The 19,859-nt window shown below is 39.9% G+C and overlaps 2 protein-coding genes across 5 annotated transcripts in view; both read left to right on the forward strand.

The window, feature by feature from the left end:
- The first annotated feature begins 1,078 nt into the window (after positions 1-1,078).
- On the forward strand, positions 1,079-3,372 carry LOC124342708 (hydroxymethylglutaryl-CoA synthase 1-like). Its single transcript, XM_046795829.1, has 7 exons — positions 1,079-1,341; positions 1,438-1,681; positions 1,746-2,072; positions 2,138-2,450; positions 2,528-2,698; positions 2,769-2,992; positions 3,062-3,372. The coding sequence occupies exons 2-7, from the start codon at positions 1,456-1,458 to the stop codon at positions 3,163-3,165; spliced, it is 1,365 nt and encodes a 454-aa protein (XP_046651785.1). The 5' UTR covers positions 1,079-1,341; positions 1,438-1,455; the 3' UTR covers positions 3,166-3,372.
- Positions 3,373-3,814: 442 nt separating this feature from the next.
- LOC124342586 (nuclear factor 1 X-type-like) overlaps positions 3,815-19,859 on the forward strand; it is a 31,322-nt gene continuing 15,277 nt past the window's right edge. Inside the window, exons 1-3 of one of the 4 annotated variants that reach the window (XM_046795598.1) lie at positions 3,815-4,357; positions 15,682-15,837; positions 19,631-19,822. In XM_046795598.1, the coding sequence (XP_046651554.1) occupies positions 4,211-4,357; positions 15,682-15,837; positions 19,631-19,822 (495 nt within the window). In that variant the 5' untranslated portion in view covers positions 3,815-4,210. Of the gene's footprint in view, positions 4,358-8,989; positions 10,070-15,681; positions 15,838-19,630; positions 19,823-19,859 lie in introns of those variants that run through there. The other 3 variants (XM_046795599.1, XM_046795601.1, XM_046795600.1) reach the window with 3 other exon arrangements.

Raw genomic sequence — 19,859 nt, forward strand, 5'->3', positions numbered from 1 at the left:
CTGGACGCTATATAGGACTAACTTGGTCCAGAATCCTTCGGATAACCTTAGTTGTTCCGGATTATGGAGTTACTAGAAGCAAACCTGTTTCATGCTTATGTAAATTTATAATAGAAAATTGAGTTTCTAAGCAAATGTGAAATTTGTGGATAAAATAACATATTTGCATCTAAGTAGAAATAGAATATTCAACGCAATTTTTAATTTAAGGAAAACGAAAAAAAATGGTCACAAAGGTATGAATTATTTTTTGTATTTTTTTTTCATGAAGTTCTTTACAAGAAAAGTGCTGGAATAGATTTGGGTTGTGTACAAAATTTGAAAACTTCTGGTTCTTGGTGGAAAATTTAATTAATGGCTTATCTAATATGGTAACATAATTACAAATGGATTTGGGTTAAGTAACCCTGTTCCATGTTGGAATGGTTCTTGTTGGAAAGGTTAGTTTACCTTATCCAGTATTGTAGCAGTAATATAATTACTAATAGATTTAGGTTAAGCAGAAATTAATAGAAAAATTCCGGTTTTTGTTGGAAAGGTTAGTTAAGTTTATGTGGTATTTATTATTGTAGTCTAGACATGGGCCTACCGCCTACAGAGACTTAGATATAGAACAGAGTAAATTGACTACACGAAAAATCTGCTAGAATTTCAGAAGAGATTTCAACGCATACAAGTTCTAAAACTAGTATGGCAAAATAATGGTATCATCTAGTTCGTTTTAAAAGTGAACAATGATAACTTGATTCTCATGTGTGAATCCCCACTTTGAAGGGTAACTTGACTTTAAAGTTTTTTTGCTTTCTATAAACACGTAAAATAAAATGCCTTATTCAAATTCTTATTCTCATCAGCGCCAAACATAGTGAAACCTTAAGGGTTGCCATATTCGTATAAACACGTTATACCAAAAAAATGTCTTAAAACTTTCTCTTTGAAATTTCTCCTACTTTTTCTTGACTCAATAGAACATAAAAGAAACTATGATGTCAACTATACAGTAAAGGAAGTTTTTTAAAACTTGAAACAAAAGCCGAAAGCGCATAGTGTAAACTCGTAAAAATTATGAACGACGACAACTCCGGTTTGAGTGCCTCGAGGCCCCAAAACACAACCAGAAATGATCAATTCAAGAAACTCGTTTTGAATCCGTTTTAATTTAGGTTTTTCAAAATTTCTTAAGTACTAAATTATTTGAAAGCGGATTCAATCTGTGCCGCTTTAAACAGGAAAACGGTTCTCATTTCCCCCTCATTCGATCACTAGTTTCGAATGCATGAGGGTTGAATAACATCGGCTCAATTTCCCGTGTCTTTTCGACTGCTCTCTTGCTGTTTATCGGTTAGTTTTTATTCGGTGGTGTAGTAAAACTCTTGTAAATTGCGGTAGCTCTTAACCTGTGTTGCATTCCGTTTGTTTTCCTGTTTTTTTTTCCAGATTGCTCATTTATTCAACATGAACTCACATGAAAATCCAAAGGATGTGGGGATTCTGGCCATGGAAATTTACTTCCCCAACCAGTATGTTGATCAAAGTGACCTGGAAGAGTTTGATGGTGTCTCCAAAGGGAAATATACAATTGGACTCGGTCAGCACAAGATGGGTTTCTGTAACGACAGGGAAGATATCCATTCACTGTGTTTAACAGTCGTCCAAAGACTACTAGAAAAGAACAAAATAGGTTTGCAGTCCCAGTGATTTTCACCCTCCACAATCTAAAGTTTCTGATTCCATTTTATTTGCAGATTATAAACAAATTGGAAGATTAGAAGTTGGTACTGAAACTATAATTGACAAATCAAAGAGTGTCAAATCGGTATTGATGCAGTTATTTGAGCCCAGCCAAAATACAGATATTGTTGGTATTGATACAACTAATGCATGCTATGGAGGAACAGCTGCCCTGTTCAATGCTGTATGCTGGGTCCAGTCTCAGTTTTGGGATGGTCGTTATGCTATTGCCGTGGCTGGCGATGTTGCAGTGTATCCTCCCGGTCCAGCCAGGCCCACCGGAGGTGCAGGTGCAGTAGCTATGCTCATAGGACCAAATGCTCCTCTCACTTTCAACAGAAGTATTTCCACCTTTTTAATTCAACTTGAAGAAAAGATTAATATTTTCTATGTTGTTTGGTTGCAGTACAATCTTCTCATATGGCAAATGTCTACGATTTCTACAAGCCTGATTTGTCTTCCGAATTCCCCACCGTCGATGGGAAAATCTCAATCCAGTGCTATCTGAGTGCCCTTGACGCTTGTTTCAAGAGGCACAGTGAGAAAGATGGCCGTCCAGACGTGAGCTTAGATGATTTTGATTACTTTTGCTTTCACGCACCCTACTGCAAGTTGGTGCAAAAGAGCTTCGCACGCTTGTGCGTCAACGATTATGTCTTTCATCTGAAAAATGGCAATGAAAATGCCGACAGCAAATATCCTGATCTAGTGCCTTTCAAGTAACGAACCAAAAATAATTTTCCTTGTTATTACGTAAGATCTTTCTTAATATTCTCCTTCCATTGTTTTTTTTTAGACATTTAGAATTAGAAGAAACTTATTTTAATCGAGAATTGGAGCAAGCTGCAGTCAAGTGTAGTAAAGCTGCTTTCGAAACAAAGACTCTTCCTAGTCTGATGCTGGCCAGTATGGTGGGAAATATGTATACTCCGTCCTTGTATGGTGGATTGGTGTCTCTTCTGATCAAGTAAGAAATCAAGGTTCCAGTTCAAGTTGACATAAAAATTTTCTAAATATATTTTCTTCTTCTTCTTTAGTACAACTGCAGAATCATTGCTGGGTAAACGGATCGGTATGTTTTCGTACGGTTCGGGACTGGCTTCCACCATGTTCTCTTTGCATGTTAGTAAAGATCAAGAGAAGATTGAGAAGTTATTAGCTTTAATAAATGATGTTCCAAGTCGACTGGAAGCTCGAAGTGCCGTTTCGGCCGTTGATTTCACTGCCATTTTGAAAGCCAAAGAAGATGCTTATAATAAAGGTAAGTGTATATTTTTCCTTTCTCTCCATGCTTAGAGGTTCAATAATGACACATTTCGTCTTTGATCAGCTCCGTACCAGCCCGTTGACTCGTTGGATACGTTGACTCCAGGAGCATATTACCTTTTAGAAATTGATTCCAAGTATCGGCGTAGCTACGCCCGTCGGCCCTAGGTATTCCTTAACGAGCCAGCATTTATTGAATGGATGAAAATCAGAAAAATTCAAAATCTTGTCTTTTCAAAAATGTTTCCCGTTCGTTCAAAACAAAAGTTTAGTAGTTCTACACACATAATAATTTCATTTAGATAGGGTAAATAATGCTTATCTTGTTTCTGAAGCCAATCAGTTAACGCGACTGTAATACATTTTGACAATTTAGTTATAAAAGAGTCGCCTCTTGTCTCTTTTCTTCAATAATTTGTAATTCATTAATTTAATTTAAAATTAATCAAAGTTTTTTTTTTCGTTTCTTATAAGATAAAAATTCCTGATTTCTGCACTTAACTATTTGACATATTTTCGTTGATTCTGACTTTATTTTGTGTTTATTATGAATTTATTTCGTGTTTTACATTTCAATCAAAAATAACCAAAAATTAAAAATAATTTCGTAATTAAAATCGTCATTTTCAAAAACACTTTTTAACATTTGGAGTAATTTTTAAAAATTATTTTCTTTTATTCACGATAAGAGGGCATTCAAGACTGAAGTCGGGACTAAAAAAAAAGTAACGCTTGGTGAAGCTATCTGCCTCCAGATGGAGTTTGGAGGACATTTTAACACGTGATGATTTCAATAGCGCCAGTTTTAACAGCATGATTCATTCCAGTTTTGCTGGTTTCGTGAAAAAATAAATTCTTCTGAAACAAAAAAAAAGTACTGATCAAAATCAGTTATGATTAAAGAAACAATTTCTCAACGAATATGGTTTTCGGTGGCGTGATAATGGCTGACACAGGCACACTCAGCAGCATGCCAAGCCACCACGTGTTTCGTAAGACGTAAAAACGCAAAGTGTAAATTACCTCGTGCCCTATCGTTAATCTACATCTAATTCAGCATATTTATTCACATTAACAGTTTCAAGTGACATTTTTTCATGCTCTGCTGGGTTTCAAGCATGGCTTATCGTAACTTTCATGGCATGACTAGCTCTCAGGTGCACAGCAAGAAACTCTTGGACCGTCTCATCAAGTTAATTCAACATGCTGCTTGATGCTCTTTCTACTCAATTTGCTCAACTTTCCTGCGATGGACCACATCATCTTTCCATCGAACACCAGCTCAATTCCCCAACACCATGTGCTCATCAGATCACCAAGACACCGAGCTTCAGGTTGCAGCATCTTTCTGTGGAAAAAGGTAGGATAACCTCACAATAATATTAATTGGTTGCTTCTATTCTAGATGTGTGGCCTTTCTTTGCGTGAATTTCACACGAAAGTAATTATTCAAGTGAATATATTTTGATTTGATTAGCCTCTGATTATCGAATTGACATTTAGCCTTGAATTTTCCCATTCCCGGTTAATACGTCACCGTTTAAGCGAATAAAGAAATGAGTTAATAAAGATATCTCTCTGGAAAAAGAGAGTCACCGAGGTGCTGGGCGTGCAATATGGGCGCCTTGATAGTCCCGAATTGGATTGCGCGTGTTTTGAAAGGGATTCATTGGGAAATGTCCCGATTTTCTCTCCCCCTATTCTATTAGGCGATGGGCGTTGACGTCCCTGACGACTTTGCGGGCAAGATGAAGGGGGGACGACGACGACGAAAAAGGACCGCAACAGTCAGCAAATGACGACGATAGGTTCCCCCCTTTTTGTTATATATTTCTATCCAGGGTCTTCTCCTCCTATTTTAACGGGCGACAAGGGAAAAAGAAAAGAAAAAAGAGAACCTCAGATCAAATTAGCAGGATACACCCCAACGGACTTATTTGGGAAGACCGTCGTCGTCTCTCTCTCCCGAGGGGTTATTACAGCACACCAACTCTTTTTTTTCCCGTTCGTTCGTTCGTTCCACCCCCTTTAGCGGGAGCTGAGAGTGAATCTGATGGTTCCTCCACCACACACATACAGACACACACACCAACGTTCAATATAAAAGGCACACAAGAATGGTTGCAACTATTTGGGACTTGATTGGCAGGAACGCTTTCACTCCCGCTCCCTCCCTCCCCAAAACATTTTCAACAGAGCAGAGAGGGGGGAGAGAGATATTCCTTTTAACAGCCTTCCCATCTTTTAGGCTACCTCCCCTCCAGCATCATTAAGGAGCAGCCAGGCTAGTACAGGAGTCGTTAGGAAAAAGGAGCGTTTCTATGTGTAACCGTTAACGGTGCGGATGCCACATCGTTGATCAACCCATAATTCTTCTTCTTCTCTGAACGGTGAAAAACTTTTAACCTTAAAAGCCAAGTTGAGCAATATCGATGCTAATCCGGATCCCAGGATCCATTGAAAACGTGAACCGATCCTTTTTTTTTTTTCTTTTCGTAACAAAAGCTTTTTTATAAAATATTCCAAACAACTCTTTTGTCGTGTGTCAATAAGTTCTTCTTTCTTTTTCTCTCGCATGGAAAAAAGAAATGTAAGAAATTGTATTTTATTTTTGCTCTACTTTTTTAAATATTTTTTCACCAACTCGCGCCCAGGCTTGATGTCCGTTGTGTCTTTGATGGATGGGAGCTTTTGGCTAGTGTTGTGTGTGTGTGCACTCTTAATGATTCTTGCAAGGGCTCTTGTTTTTCTTTTCGGTTTTTATAGATGGATTGTTGTTGGGTTGTTGGTTGCTACCGCGGGCTCGTCATTACGATCGTTTCTTTTTTCATCACAATTTTTTCCCCCCCAAACAACACGGCAAAGTGCGTGTTTAACTGACATGTCCGAACCCAAGCGCCTCTAGCGTCGGCTTGTATATTCGATTTCTTGTTTTTTATTTTTATTTTCCCCCCTGCAGAAGATCTCGTCAATCATCCCACCGAAAGGTTTGTGTGTTGATTTTCAAACTGAGCGCGCGCTCGCCTTTTTTTTAAATAAATAATCAAAAGGTTGTTACAACAACAACAACAACAGGGGTAAAAAAAAAAGATGATGCACCACAATCTCTGACGTTAGCCTCGGCCTCAATGTACCGACAAGAAGTCGGAAGCTCAGGAAGAAGAAAGTTTTATGTGTATAGAAAGAGAGAGAGAACTGTGTTCTATATTATTCAGGATGTCCTCTTATATTTTTTTCCTTCCTTCTTCCTTCTTGTAAAGAAGATCGAACTCGCAGGATCGAAAGGAAAACTATAAAAGAGGCTCTATAACCCCTCGGCGTGTAGATGTATTCACGCGTCATTGACTCTGGTCGGATGTGAAGCGTGTACACACATGTATAGGCAAAAGGGGGGGCCAGGGCCAGAGAGAGATATATGTGTGTGTGTGTGTAAGAAGGGAAGAAGATAGATAGTTATATCTACTTATTACAGAGGATGTGCTCTGTCGGAAAAAGGAAAAAAAAAGATCCTGTGACGTTGCTGGGGAAATATCTTCCGACACCTTTTTCTCTTTTCTTGATTGAAGCATCTAGCCGTGTGTGTGTGTGTACAAATAGAGTTAGTTGCCGCACTAAAAAAGACAACAAGAAAAAATACTAGACGTTAATGAAATCAAAGTTGGGTGATGGACAATGTCGAAAACGGTCGATACAACAAGGAGACTAGACACAATGATATGTTGTAGCTCGATGGGGGGGAACCGGGAAAGAGATAAAAAGAAGGGGGGGGGATATATTCTGTAGTATATTAGATGACATCTGAGATTGTCAATTGTGTAACAAGACAAACGCCAGCGAAACGGCCGAGAGCTAGGATCGAAAGGAGAGAGAGGGGGACGACGACATAATATACTCCCATTGGTCCGCATCTATAAAAGCTACTAGTCGAGTTTGGGAGCATCATCCAGGATGCTCTGAACTGAGTTGCCGAGACTTCTGGGATATGTTTATTGCGCTCAGGATACTATAATAATAATAATAATAATAATAATAATACAGGAGGATTTTTTCTTCTTGGTGGATTATTATTTCCCAGGTTTATTTGATTTGGTTTTTATCCGAAGCTTCTTCTTCTTCTTCTTTCTTTCTTGTTTGTTTTCTTTTACGAGCCATTTCATCCCGAGTCAATCGCTTCCTGCTTCCAGTTCTATATATTTCCTGTTCCTGGCCCATTGAATTCCCGGCTCTGACGATCCTATATACGATCCCCCCTCACTAACAAAAGATGCTGAGACACTGAGAAATGCACAGGGGGATATGTAATTCGGGTTAACTCGAATTGACTTATTTTCGTTGTCTTGTTATCTGTCGCGCTCTGAAATTTTCTTCTTTTTCCTGGAAAATGTTTAGCGGGGGGCCCTGGGATTTTTGTTTTCTTCTTTTTATGAATAATTAATTAGCGCCCCGGTTGTGTGTGTGTGTGTGTCGCTCCACCACCTTAAAAAAAAAAAAAGACAAGCACAGGTGTGAGAATGTAGTTTGTACCACATTTTGACAGTCGACTGAGCCCTGGCACACGCCATCGTTGTTTAGCGTGAAATGTCCGGGAGTTGGACAAGTGTCAACGTCAAAAAAAGACGAGATGGACCTGTAACTTGTAACTCTCTCGCCTGTCTCGCCCGACTGAGAGAGAGAAAAAGACTCATCTGCATATGGAAGAGATATCGCCGTCTGATTAGTTGGTTACAAAACCTTTAAAAACCCAACCGACTACAATACGTGTAATGAAATAAATAAAGAAATGTTTCAGCGATCCATGAGAGGAGCAACAATTTTTCGGAATTACGGGGCCATGGAAAAAAACGTGTTGGAGAAAATCAAAAACAACTTTTTTTCTTTTCTTTTTTTAAATTTTTAAATTTCGACGAAAAATAAAAATAAAAAAAAAGATTTATATTTATTTTAGTGGGACACGCCCGTGTCGGAATAAATATCGAGAATGAGATTATTTTTTCTTTTAAAAAAATGTCTAAACCAAATGGAAAAAGCCGTTGGCCATTTATTTTTACTTGAATTAAAATTGAAGAAGAAGAAGAAAAATATCTAATTTTTCTTCTCTTTTCATTTCATCATCATCATCCGGTCCTTTTCATATTTCCCAACTGGCCCCATCGCTCAAAGTGGGAGAGAGAAATAAAATATAAAAATAAAAAGAAGAATTACAATCAACTACGATGATTGATGAGCCATGGCAAAGGGTCAGCAACTCTCACAGTCTCTTTTCTCTTCTGCGAGCTGCTGTTGATGAACGATTAGCCAATCATTAAACGCTTGAATTACACACACACGAAAGAGCCTTTTTTCTTTTCTTTTTCGAATTTACAGATTCCTCCTCCTCCTCGTTCGCTTCTCCTTAGAAAAATAAAAAAAGAAACAAACGATTGCGTGATGGCACTCTCTGATGGTGCAACTCTTTTTTAGTGTGTGTGGCTCTCCCCAGATTTTTTTATTTCTTGACGTGGGTCGCGCGAAAATAATCAAATCCCCCAAATTTTTCCTATTTTTTCTTCTTTTAAATCAAATTTGAACCTTTTCCCCGCGAAATTTTCGTTTTTCTTCCTCTCCCGTTTATATAAAAATGGACATAATCGAGGAGGTGGGCGACAGAGACGGACGAGATGAGGAAGCCAGCAACAACATCAACAACAACCCAAAAAAAAATAAGTTAGTGAATAAATAATAAAAAAAAAGAAAAGAACTGGGAATGCGGTCTGGCGATCCGATCCGATCCGCCGAAAACTCCCGCAAACGGTAAAAGGGAGGACCACACCACCCCACCCATCGTCCAACCGACGATGCGCGCGCGTGCGGGAATGGGCGGAGTCTCAACTGCACAGCAGAGCAACAACAAAAAAAAAAGAAGGAAAAAATCCAACTAATAAAAATAAAAAATAAAAAAGAACTTGTGTGTCGCGTCCTTCGCCTGCCTTGAAGAGTGCCAGCGGTAGCGTGAGCCGAGCTCAGTGTGTTGTTGTTGTGTGTCCGTGACGGCCGCGCGCTGTTTTTGGTCTCTCCTCTCCTCTCCCCTTTCCCTTTATTCTTTTTCAAACCTTTTTCGGTTGAGTTTTTTCGGTTTTCGGGTCGATCGAAGGAAAATTGAAGAGAACATTTCTTGAAAAGTTTTATTGAGGTTTTTTGAATTTCGCGCGAAATTTGATTTTCGGGAGAAATTGATTTTTTCGACGAAGAAGAGTTGATAAAATCAAGTGAATCGAGTGTTGTTTGTGAGCCCCCAAACTTTGTTTTCTTGTTGTTGTTGTTGTTGGTAGATTCACACGGCAACAACAACTTTTGATTTGAATATTTCGTCGGCTCGTGAAAATTCACAACTTTTTTTTTTTCTATTTCGTGGACGAGAGAATTTTTTTTTTGGCTTGTGTTGTTCGCGGTGCGTTCGTGAGTGGACCAACAACCTCTCGAGAGAAAAAAACAACTGCAACTTTTTTTGGTTTAGTGTTTGTCGTCGTCGTGTGCAATACCTGAGCGTCGGCCTAATTTGAATGCGACGAAATTCATTCAGTCGACTGGCGGGATAATTTGAAACTCGGAAATTCCCCCAAGTTAAAAAAAAGTTAAAAAGTTAAAAAGAGAAAAAAAGTGGTTGGCTTGAAACAACAAGAGTGTCGTCGGGGGTCTTGTGTTGTTGTTGTTGTTTCTACTGTGTGCGTTCGTGTTGGGTGCGGGGGCCCGGACTTCCTACTCTTCTTCCTACTCTCTCGTTCGCATTCATTTCTATATATTGCCGAGCTCAGCTCAGCTTCTTCTTCTTCTTCTTGCCCGTCCAGACTACTCCCAACAAAAACATGAACATCTTCTGAGTTCCTTCCTTTTCGAAAAAAAACAAAAACAAAACACAATCGACCCGCTTTTTTGGGTTGTTTCATTACCCCCCGACAATTTTTTGTTGTTTTCGACTATCCAAGAAAATTCTGTGGCCGCCCAGGAGTGACCCAGGACCGGCGCCAAAATAGCCACCGTCCGCTATGACAACTCGGATATAGCAGCAGCGAGTGCCTACGGTAAAATGACCATGGTAAGAGCTCTGCCTATATATCCCCTTCCGTATTTATCCCCCATCCATCCAATCCGATCGATATTTATCTAATCAAACCCGTTTTATTTTGGCGCTTCTGCGAAAACTGAGCAACTGCTCGCACGCGCGTGTGTGTCTCACATTTTTCGGTGTGTGTTGGTCGAGTCCTTGAACTGTCCGGCTGGCTCCTCCTAGTTAATGAGAAATATTATGATTAAGACGATTAGTAAACCCCCCCTCGTGTGTGTCTATGAAAGATTAGGGCAGCTCGAATTTTTATGTGTCGATCGGCGGCATCATTGCAAAGTTCATCATCATCTTGATCCACATTTTCTTGTTGAATTCAAACATCTCTCTCCCAGGAGAAATGTTTGGATGAAAGAATTTTTTCCCTTTTCTCCCGAGTTAGAAGAAGAAGAAAAAGGGGAAAATTTTTCTTCTTCTTTTGCCACTCCTTTTCGTTCAATCATTCCCGGTTGGAAATGGTTTTTAGGACCTGTCAAGCCGCAGCTCCGTCTCATCTCTCTTCTTCTTCTTCTTCTTCTTCTTCTTCTTCTTCTTCTACTACTGCTGCGATCCTGCAAGCTATATCTCTTTGGATAGTACTATACATGTCCTCTCTATCTCCATCGAGCCTTGGTGTAAGAGAGAGAGAAGATCGCGATAGTATATTATACCTTTTTGCCCGGCTCGCCGGCAGACAGTCCCTTTTCGGATGATGATGATGATGATGGGTCCCGGGGTGGGCTGATGATGATGAACGGAAGGATGGAAGAGAAAGAAAGAAAGAGAGAGAGAGAGTACAGGAAAACATGGCGATCAAAAGAACACACACACACACACACGGGCGAAAAAAGATGGACGGACTGAAAGGATTACTAAATCAGAAAAAAAGAAAAAAAAAAAGGATTATCATAATTATTTATTGGATTGCGATCGATGCCAGCGACTTCCGCATTTCGACACAGTTCCGCAACGACTGTCAATCGATCGGTCCCATCGATTAGCATCGGCGAGTAAATTTTTATTTTTTTACATTTTTTCATTTGATTTTCTAAAAAATTCACGAAGGAATGAGAAAAATCAAAGAAAAAGGTGATGATGATTCTGCGTGAGTCTCTATTGTCTACGTGCTAGAGCCCGTATGCATTGAACTGGCATCCACGTACACAACACGCACACATATGCAAAACAGCACACACACACACACACACACACAACAACTGCGCTGGTGGGGACGAAAAAATAAAAATAAGAAAAGAAAAAAAAAAAGAGCCAACGGCCTTGGATCCGCACGGCCAAACGGGCGGAGTTCAAACGTGTCCGCAAACTCTCGATAGAGTCTCTCTCTCTCTGACCCGCGCTGGTGCAATCCCGTAACAACCGAACCGACTCAAATAATCAAAATCCAATAAAAAGTGAACGGACTCAATTGGGGAAAAAGAAAAAAAAAATCGTTTCGGTTCATCGGGTGACCCCTGGTGGCCTGTACATGCAAAAGGGGTTGGAGCTATTTCCAGTCTCCTGCCGGGAACATTATTTTTTTTCGTATTTTTTAAACGCGGGAGGATTGTCGGCTTGTGCGCAGGTTGAGAGAATTTTCTTTTTCTTTTTCTTTTTTTGTAAAAGACGCACTGGCCCGGCACACACATTTGTATTTTATTTTATTTGTTGAAGATGGTGCGGCGGAGGGACTTTCGGGAGAAAGGAAGGAACGAACGAACGAAGGAACGAACGGAGGAACGAAGGAGGGGTGTGATCTATTTTTACAACGCCAGCAGATATTTATTCCAGGAATATATAAGACGCGCACAGCACAGCTCTTTTCCCTTTTATTTCGATCGGTCCCTCTTGGACCCTACATTTTTCTTTTTTGGGGTTTTATTTTGAATGATATTCAAATGATTTTTTAAAAATTTTTTGAAGGCGGGAAATTTGAAAAAACAAAAATTTCGATTTTGCGCGAAATAAGGTCACGTATAGGTGTAGTGTAGATGTATATCGGGAGGAGAGGAAAAAAAGGGTGGAGTCTCTCTCTCGTCGGGTCGACAGATGCATATCACACGCTCGTAAATTAACATCTCCTATCGGGGCTGTTGTTGGAAGACGCACCACGGGTTCTATTTCAAGTGTGTGTCTCCTCCTTCAGCGTCGTCGTCGAACGCAGGCGCCGTTTGAATTTTTCAAATGAAACACAAAACAAAAAAAAAGGGCGCCAAATTATTTGTTTTTTCAAATTCGATAAAAAAGAAAATCATCGACGTAAAAGGAGAGAGAGAAAATATTTGATCCGCACAACGCCCTAATTATTATAACCTGATGGATTATGGCGCACAAAAGTTCGTCTTCTTTTGATATCCAAAATGTGACGTGACCAAGAACAAAAAGGTTATAGCGATGAAATTGTTTTTTTATTTCTTCTATCCCGCACCACGGTCAATCCTTTTTAGTTTTTTTACTAGTCCGCCCGCGCCATTTTTAAAAAAGAAAAGAAAAAAAAAAATTTTATTATTTCCCAGGAAATGTTTTGCGCTGAATGTAACAATGATCCATCCCCCGTAATGATATCTCGGCAGTTTAAAATAAAAAATAATGACACATGGAAAGAAATTAAAATAAGAAAAAAGGCGGTAGATATTTATCCTTTCACGCTGGGGATTGCGTTATAAAAACGGAGAAGAAGAAGAAGAAGAAGATTCAAGACTTTCTGGTAGGACGGCGATGGATCATGCGGGTGTCAGCGCCAGGTAGGGTTACTGCGCACATCAACAGACAAACACACACACACACAGGAGAGATGGAGGAGGAGAGGGGGGAATAATCATTCCCGCAACGAGATGAATGCGGTGATGTCATACAATAAATTTCCCATTCTCCTTTGATGATAAGGAAAATGCAAAAAGAGAAATAAATCAACGGACCCGACATTTTATGTACGTGGCGCGTCCACAAAGAAGGGAAGATACGTTATTGTATTTCCCCCTCACCGTCCTGGCCTAATGGCACCTTTAATTTATTTCACCTTTTTGCGGGGAAATAAAAACACTAACGCGTGATAATTCTAATCAAATAAAAATCAAAGAATTGCCCATTTTTTTCCCGAATCTGATCTGATCCCTTAGGAAACTGTCAAATTTATTTGTTGATGTGTCCGGCTAGCGTGAAACAAATGTCACACTGACCAGGGTTTGTGTATACCACCGTCCCTTGAGAAAAAAAGGAACGTCATGTGAGGAAATGGGCAAGGTCGGACGTTGAATTTCTGATTTTTTCGAGTGTAAAAATAACAAATAAAAAAGGGGAAAATAAAATCGGGTTTCAATCGGTTGGAGATTGTGACGACGTGCCGTGAATGCGTGTGTGTGTGTGTGGGGGACTCACGAATCGATGTGATGGAGTCGCTGATTATACACACACGTAACGTGGGAGGGGAGGATCTTAACTTGTGTGTGAAAAACCAAAATTCCTGGTGCGTCTCTATTCACCGAGAGAGAATCTCGTAGTGTCTGACGATTAGCTGTTGAAAATCAAAGATTATTTGATATTTTTATTTTATCCCCCCCGATACATTTGATCGTGTACGAGGGACAAGAGAGAGAGAAAGAGAGGACGGGATGACTGATGCACGGCCTCGCGTCAAACGCCGTCAAGGAGAGACTCTGTCTGAGTCTTTTTTCTTCTTCTTAAAGGGCCCACTACTACACTGGCATATAGTGGAGGAAACGTTATCGAAGAGAGTCGAGAGATACATTTCCCCCCCTCCACACACATGCAGCAGATTCTTTTCTTCTTCCTTCTTCCGCCTTATATAACTGGGATATAGATTTATATATAGAGCTCTTCTTTTTCTTTTTCCACCATGTAGAAGAAAGTGATCATCATCACTCACGCAAACCTCTTTTTTTTTCTTTTTCCTTCTTTTCTCTTTAGTTCCTGCCCCGTATATATAGCTGTCTAGCTTGTCTATCTCTTTCCTTCTTTCTTTTAGTGCTGTAGTAGGAGCAAGCTCGGGAGTATCCGGGAAGAAAAAAAAAGGAGTGCACCGAGTAACATCCGAGAGCTCTAGTAGACCATCTATGATACATTTCAAAAGAAAAATCTTGTTTAGATTTCTTGAATAGAACAGAAATATTCTTATTTAAGCTAGCTGGGGAAAATTTATTTGATTTTGAAACGTGACAGTTTGTCAACATTGGGTGGCTTAATTGGCGATTTGAATATTTGGAAGGGAGCGCGAAAATATTATTCGTCAACATTTTTATTTGATATGAAAGGAGAAAGAGAGAATCAAGTTTGTTTTTCCATCTTTGTTCATTGGCCTTTTTTTATTTTCTTTTTTTTTTAAATATAATATTGACACTTTGAAAGCTCCACGGGAGCTTGATGGGCTGCCCGGATAACAATCAGAGCTACTTGTTATTAGAATACGAAACATTCTTCTATTTTTTGATGGATGAATCTCGATTTTATTTTATTTTATTTTTTTAAATAAAATTTTAAAGGTGTGGAGGGTTTCTTGTTTTTTATTTTTTTTTTTTATTTTTTTTTCCTGTACCGGGAAAGAAAATCTCACGCGGAATAGGTCGACGATAAATAGCCGGAGTTGCCCTTTTTTTTTCTCTTTCTCTCCTTTACCATTTCTGGGTCACGCAAATGAAAAATTCATAAATACACACACACACAGACACACACAAAGAAAGTAGTTGTAACATAGTGACTAGGTCAGCTGTTAGGCCAGGTCGATCAACTTTCACGCGTGAAATTTCGTTTAAAAAAGGAAAAAAAATGGAGGAAACAGAACAAATGACTCCGGGAAATGTAATCTAATCAGAGAGAGAGAGATGTTGCGTAATATATTTTCTTATTTATTTATTCCACCCCTGAAATCTCATCGTCCGACACATGTAATGAAGGGAGAAAGGAAGGGGTTTGGGGTGGGGATTCATCTACTCCAATATATTACATCCAATAACGGAACAAGAATCTCGGCGTTGGCTCCGGACAAGCGAAATGTCTTGCGTGTGTGTAACAAACGGGCTGACACACACTAGGGACGGAGTCCCCCGTATCTCTCTTTTGTAAGCCTCCCTTCCTCCTTCTTCTCCTCCTCCGCCCGGAAGAAAAGAAACTATATATATATATTTATATATTTATATTAAAAGAAATTTTTTATTTTATGATTATTTTTCCGCCGTCGGCTGTGTTGTATAGGCGTCGTGCGCTAAATTCGCCCGGCCACGTATCTTATGTGTCTACGTGATAGCCATATAGCGCCCAGCAACTTCTTTTTCTCTCTCTTTCTCTCTCTCTACACGGCCCGTCCTCCAGCGATTTCTTTCACAACTTGCAGCTCTCGATTGTCAGATTTATGCAGAAAACCTCAAAGCGGGAAAATAAAAAAATTCAAAAAAAAAAGAAAAAAGAAAGAAAGAGAAGACCCCCCTCTTGTGCTGCTGTGCTGCCAGTATCTAACCTCCATCTGGCCAGCCCTTTTAGTCATTTCCATACGAGAGACACACTTTTAAAAGAAAACAAAAATATTTTTATTTTGATCATTTAAATTGAATTGAAATTAAAAATGAATTTTTTTTTTCTTCTTCAATTATTGACAGGATGAATTTCATCCATTCATCGAGGCGCTGCTGCCTCACGTCAAGTCTTTCTCGTATACGTGGTTCAACCTGCAGGCGGCCAAACGCAAGTACTTCAAGAAACACGAGAAGCGGATGTCGCTCGAGGAGGAGCGTCGCTGCAAGGAAGAACTTCAGGTAAATCCTTAGAAATCCATTTCTTAACTTAAAGATGATTGGGGAGGACCCAGTGGAAATGTCATATGTGTCAAAAAAGTTAAAAAAAAAAGTGGAGTGAGATGGACGACGAGGGTCCTGCCCACCCTGAGGCCTCTCTTCCATCATTCCGGATTAAGAAATAAAAGAAGAGGATTTTATTTTGAGGTCAAGACCTCCCAATGTCGATATCTACTATACCTTTTTGTCGAGTGAGATGAAACGACGTAATATGCGGCGACTGTCGTTGACTTTTGCCTTTGACGTATTAGGCCTCTTGGCTTTAGCCTAGTCCTATAACTGGGCCGGCTCCGCCCAGCAGCAGCAGCAGCAGCCGGAATACTATACGTCTCTCTCTCTCTCTCTAGATATATAGTATTCTAGATAGATATAGATATATATATAAAACTCTGGGCTAGAAGTTTGTCGGGTTACACCAAGATGCTGGAACGAAAGGAGAGCGGCTGCTGCTGCTGGTGGTGTGTGGCGTCTAATAACTCACTGCTCAGGGGAACGTCGGGCAGCAGCAGACAAGCCTATCTTTAGGCTGAGCTGTTCAAACAGCCGCCCGTCTTCTTCTTACCAACTCCGGAAATAATAATTTCAACCCGAGAAAATGTGGACGCGTGAGGAGTTTGGAGAGATTTATTCAACTTTCTGCAGTCACCAACTGTAATTTGATTAGAAATAAAGTTTTGAACTCGATTGGGAGGGAAAACAAAAATGGTGGACACACACGAAAAAAAGAAAAAGAAGTTTGGGATGACGTCAAACTCCTTTTTTTTGTGTGTGTGCTCTACTTAAATAAAAAACGGCGTCCGTGATCTTCTTCTTCCTGCTCTCTCTGCGTCTATTTGGGTTCGAAGGCAAAACTGACGAGAGGACAAGAGTTGCTGTAGCTTTCGACTTTCACCTGATGTTATAATATCGCAGTGTGCGTATGATTGAAATGATTTTTCGATTTTTTGATTTTCTCTCGCCATCGGGTTATCCTCCCGAAATTTATTTTTTTATTTTTTTCCCGGTTGTCTCTCTTTCTCCTCTCTGCTCCTGTAAGTTTAGAAGGAGAGCTAGTTCTATAATTATATATTCCAGGCGGTGGGGGATGGGGAGTGGGGAAGAACAAGCAGAAGCTTCTTCTTCTTCTTCTTCGTTTCTTCCTACTGGAAAATAAGAAGAAATTTAAAATTTGACAATTTTTGGGGTCGTTTTAAAATTTGAAAATTCGGCGGGAAAATTTGATTGATTTACTAGAGAAGGTGGGAAGGGCTAAATGTGACGCAACAAATCGCTCACGAGGTTTTTAAACGGTTGTTGCGGTGATGACTATCATCACAGTCTCCGCTTAGCATTTTATTTTTCGGGGGGGTTTAATTGGACCTGTAATTTGCCGTTCGTGATTGTTTAAAAAAAAATATTATTCGATATTTTTGTTGTTTCAAAATTCGCGGGTCTTTTTTTAAAAAAAGCGAATCGCCAATTACACGCATTCCGTCGTGTTCTGTACTGTAAATGATTACCGAGCCAGAAGAAGACGAAGAAGAATTGTGTCTTGTGTGTGTGTGTAACGAACGTGATGGATCTGATTGAGCCGAGCGCGGGAAATGGCCATATAGATGTGTACATAAAAAGGAGTGCTGCTGCTGCTGCGGAGTTGGCCTGACTGATTTATATTTATTCTTCTTCTTCTCCTTCACGGTTTTTCCTGATTTTTTCCCGGGTTAAAGATGGCTGTGCCCCCCTTTTTTGGTGGGGAGAAGGTGTATGACGTCAGTATAAAATATTAAGTTCTTCTTCTTTCTTCTTCTTTTACATGCGAAAAAGATAAAATAAAATAAAAGACTTCCGGGTTATGCGTTCACAATACCCACACACGCACACACACACGCAGAGAGAGAAAAGCTTTTTTCTTTCTCCACCCGTGTATTCCTTTTATTTTTTCTCCACCTTATCCTCCTTTCTCTTCGTTCGCCTTTTTTTCTTCGTTAGGTCATCCAACCCCCCCCCCCCCCTCTCCATAGTATTTTTTTTAATATTTTTGTTTTTTCGAAAATTCGCAAAATGGCGGGTAATTTGAAAAAATCGAAATTTTGGAAATTTTGATTTTTTTATTGATTTCAAATTGGCGAAAAGAGTAGGGTAGAAAATGTGGCAAAGACGAAATGTCTTGAGCGCGCGCGCGCTCAATTTCAAAACGGAGACGCAAGGATATCATGGAAGACGGGGGGGGGGGGGGAGAATAAAAAGAGAAGGGGAACGACTCTGTGGAGAGAGAGAGAGAAACGACTTGATTAGCATATGAGGGCCTTGGGAAGGTCGTCGGTCGGTCGGTCGCGTCGCGTCATCACGGCAACAGCAACAAAACATGGGGCGTTCGTGAAGAGAACGCGCTGCTCGTTCCCTGCTCGTGCGCAATATCACACACACTCACGAAAGAAAAAGAAACACGTCCTGTATCTATTCTCTCCTCCCTCTCTTGTTTTCTCTCTCTGGGTCAACTGCCACAAATTGTCTTGTTCTTTTTATTTATTTGTTTTTTCCAATGAAGAAATTATTTTTTTATTTATTTTTTTAACCCAAAAAATTAATCGAATCAAAATTTCTGGTTTTTCTTATTTTTATAAATTTTTTTTTTTAATTTTTCTGAATTGGAAAAATTTCATGGAAATAGTTGCGGTTTCTGTCGTGTCGTCCTTTTTTTCTTTTTGGTGTCAATCTTTTGTATAAATTTTTATTCGATTTTTCACGAAAAAATAATCATTTCCCGCTCGAGGCAAGGACGTTTTTATCTCCTTTAAGAGAACCCAAAAAGTTGACTCTCCAGTTTATATCTTTCTCCTCTCTCTTCTCTTTTTCTTTTTCTGGAAGAATCAAAAAATATTCCGTTCGAAGAAGAAGAAGAAAAGTCGCATCTTTTTGATGGCCAACATTCCACACAATTACGTGAATTCAAAGTTCTTTGCCTAGACGTCTTGTAATGTTGTATAACAATTTCCCAGTGCCGTCGGTCACGCACAACATTCCCCCCCCCCCCTGCAATCGACGACAAAATGTTTGCCGGCCTTCCCCTATACACGGATCGATTATTAGTTGCGCACCCACCCAACATTCCTAGTCGGATTTTTCCAGCATTTAACACGACGAAGAAGAAGATCTTATATACCGGGGAGACTGGGAGTGATATGGCGAAAGAGTCTTTTTCCCTTTTGGCTTTTTCTTCTTGTTCTCTTATTGGTTTTATCATTTCTCGTCGATCGGATGTCGTCGTCGCTAAGAGACGAGAGAGAGAGAGAAAATCTCGTCTCGTATGCAAATGCGCTCGCCTCTTGCCCCCACTCTCTTGTTAAGTAGCAGCAGTGCTGTGCTGCTGCAGCAGTTGTGTGTCCAGAGGAGAGTTTAAACGTGAAAACGCCTGAAACATGTTCCGTGTTGTTGTTGTTGTTGTTGTTGCATCAGCGCGCGCGGCGCCCGTCGTAAAGCCATCAAACGGCTAAATAAAATAAAATAAAATAAAATAACCAACGAAGGAATAGACAAGAAAAAACTATTGGGAGGGAGGAGGCGGTTGGGCGGCCGGGCCATCTATCCCGGCACTTATTGACTTGTTTATGATTTTTGCCGCGGTTTTCTCTTCTTTATACTCAGATGAATATCTTAACTAGAAAAAAAAAAAAAAATCCCAACGGGGAAATTAAAGTTAATTTGAATTATTTATTTCTTTTTTTTTCTGTGTCAATTTGGGATGAAAAAAAATAAAAAATAAAAAAAAAAACAGAACGAGAAACCTGAGGTGAAGCAAAAGTGGGCCAGTCGCCTGCTGGGCAAACTGCGCAAGGACATCACGCAAGAGTGCCGGGAAGATTTCGTGCTGAGCATCACGGGCAAGAAGCCGGCCATGTGCGTCCTATCCAATCCGGACCAGAAGGGCAAAATGAGACGCATCGATTGTCTCCGACAAGCCGATAAGGTTAAATTTCTAATTTTTTTATTCATTTTTAAAAATT

Source organism: Daphnia pulicaria, chromosome 6 (assembly GCF_021234035.1).
Source record: "Daphnia pulicaria isolate SC F1-1A chromosome 6, SC_F0-13Bv2, whole genome shotgun sequence".
In the NCBI taxonomy this organism is placed as follows: domain Eukaryota; kingdom Metazoa; phylum Arthropoda; class Branchiopoda; order Diplostraca; family Daphniidae; genus Daphnia; species Daphnia pulicaria.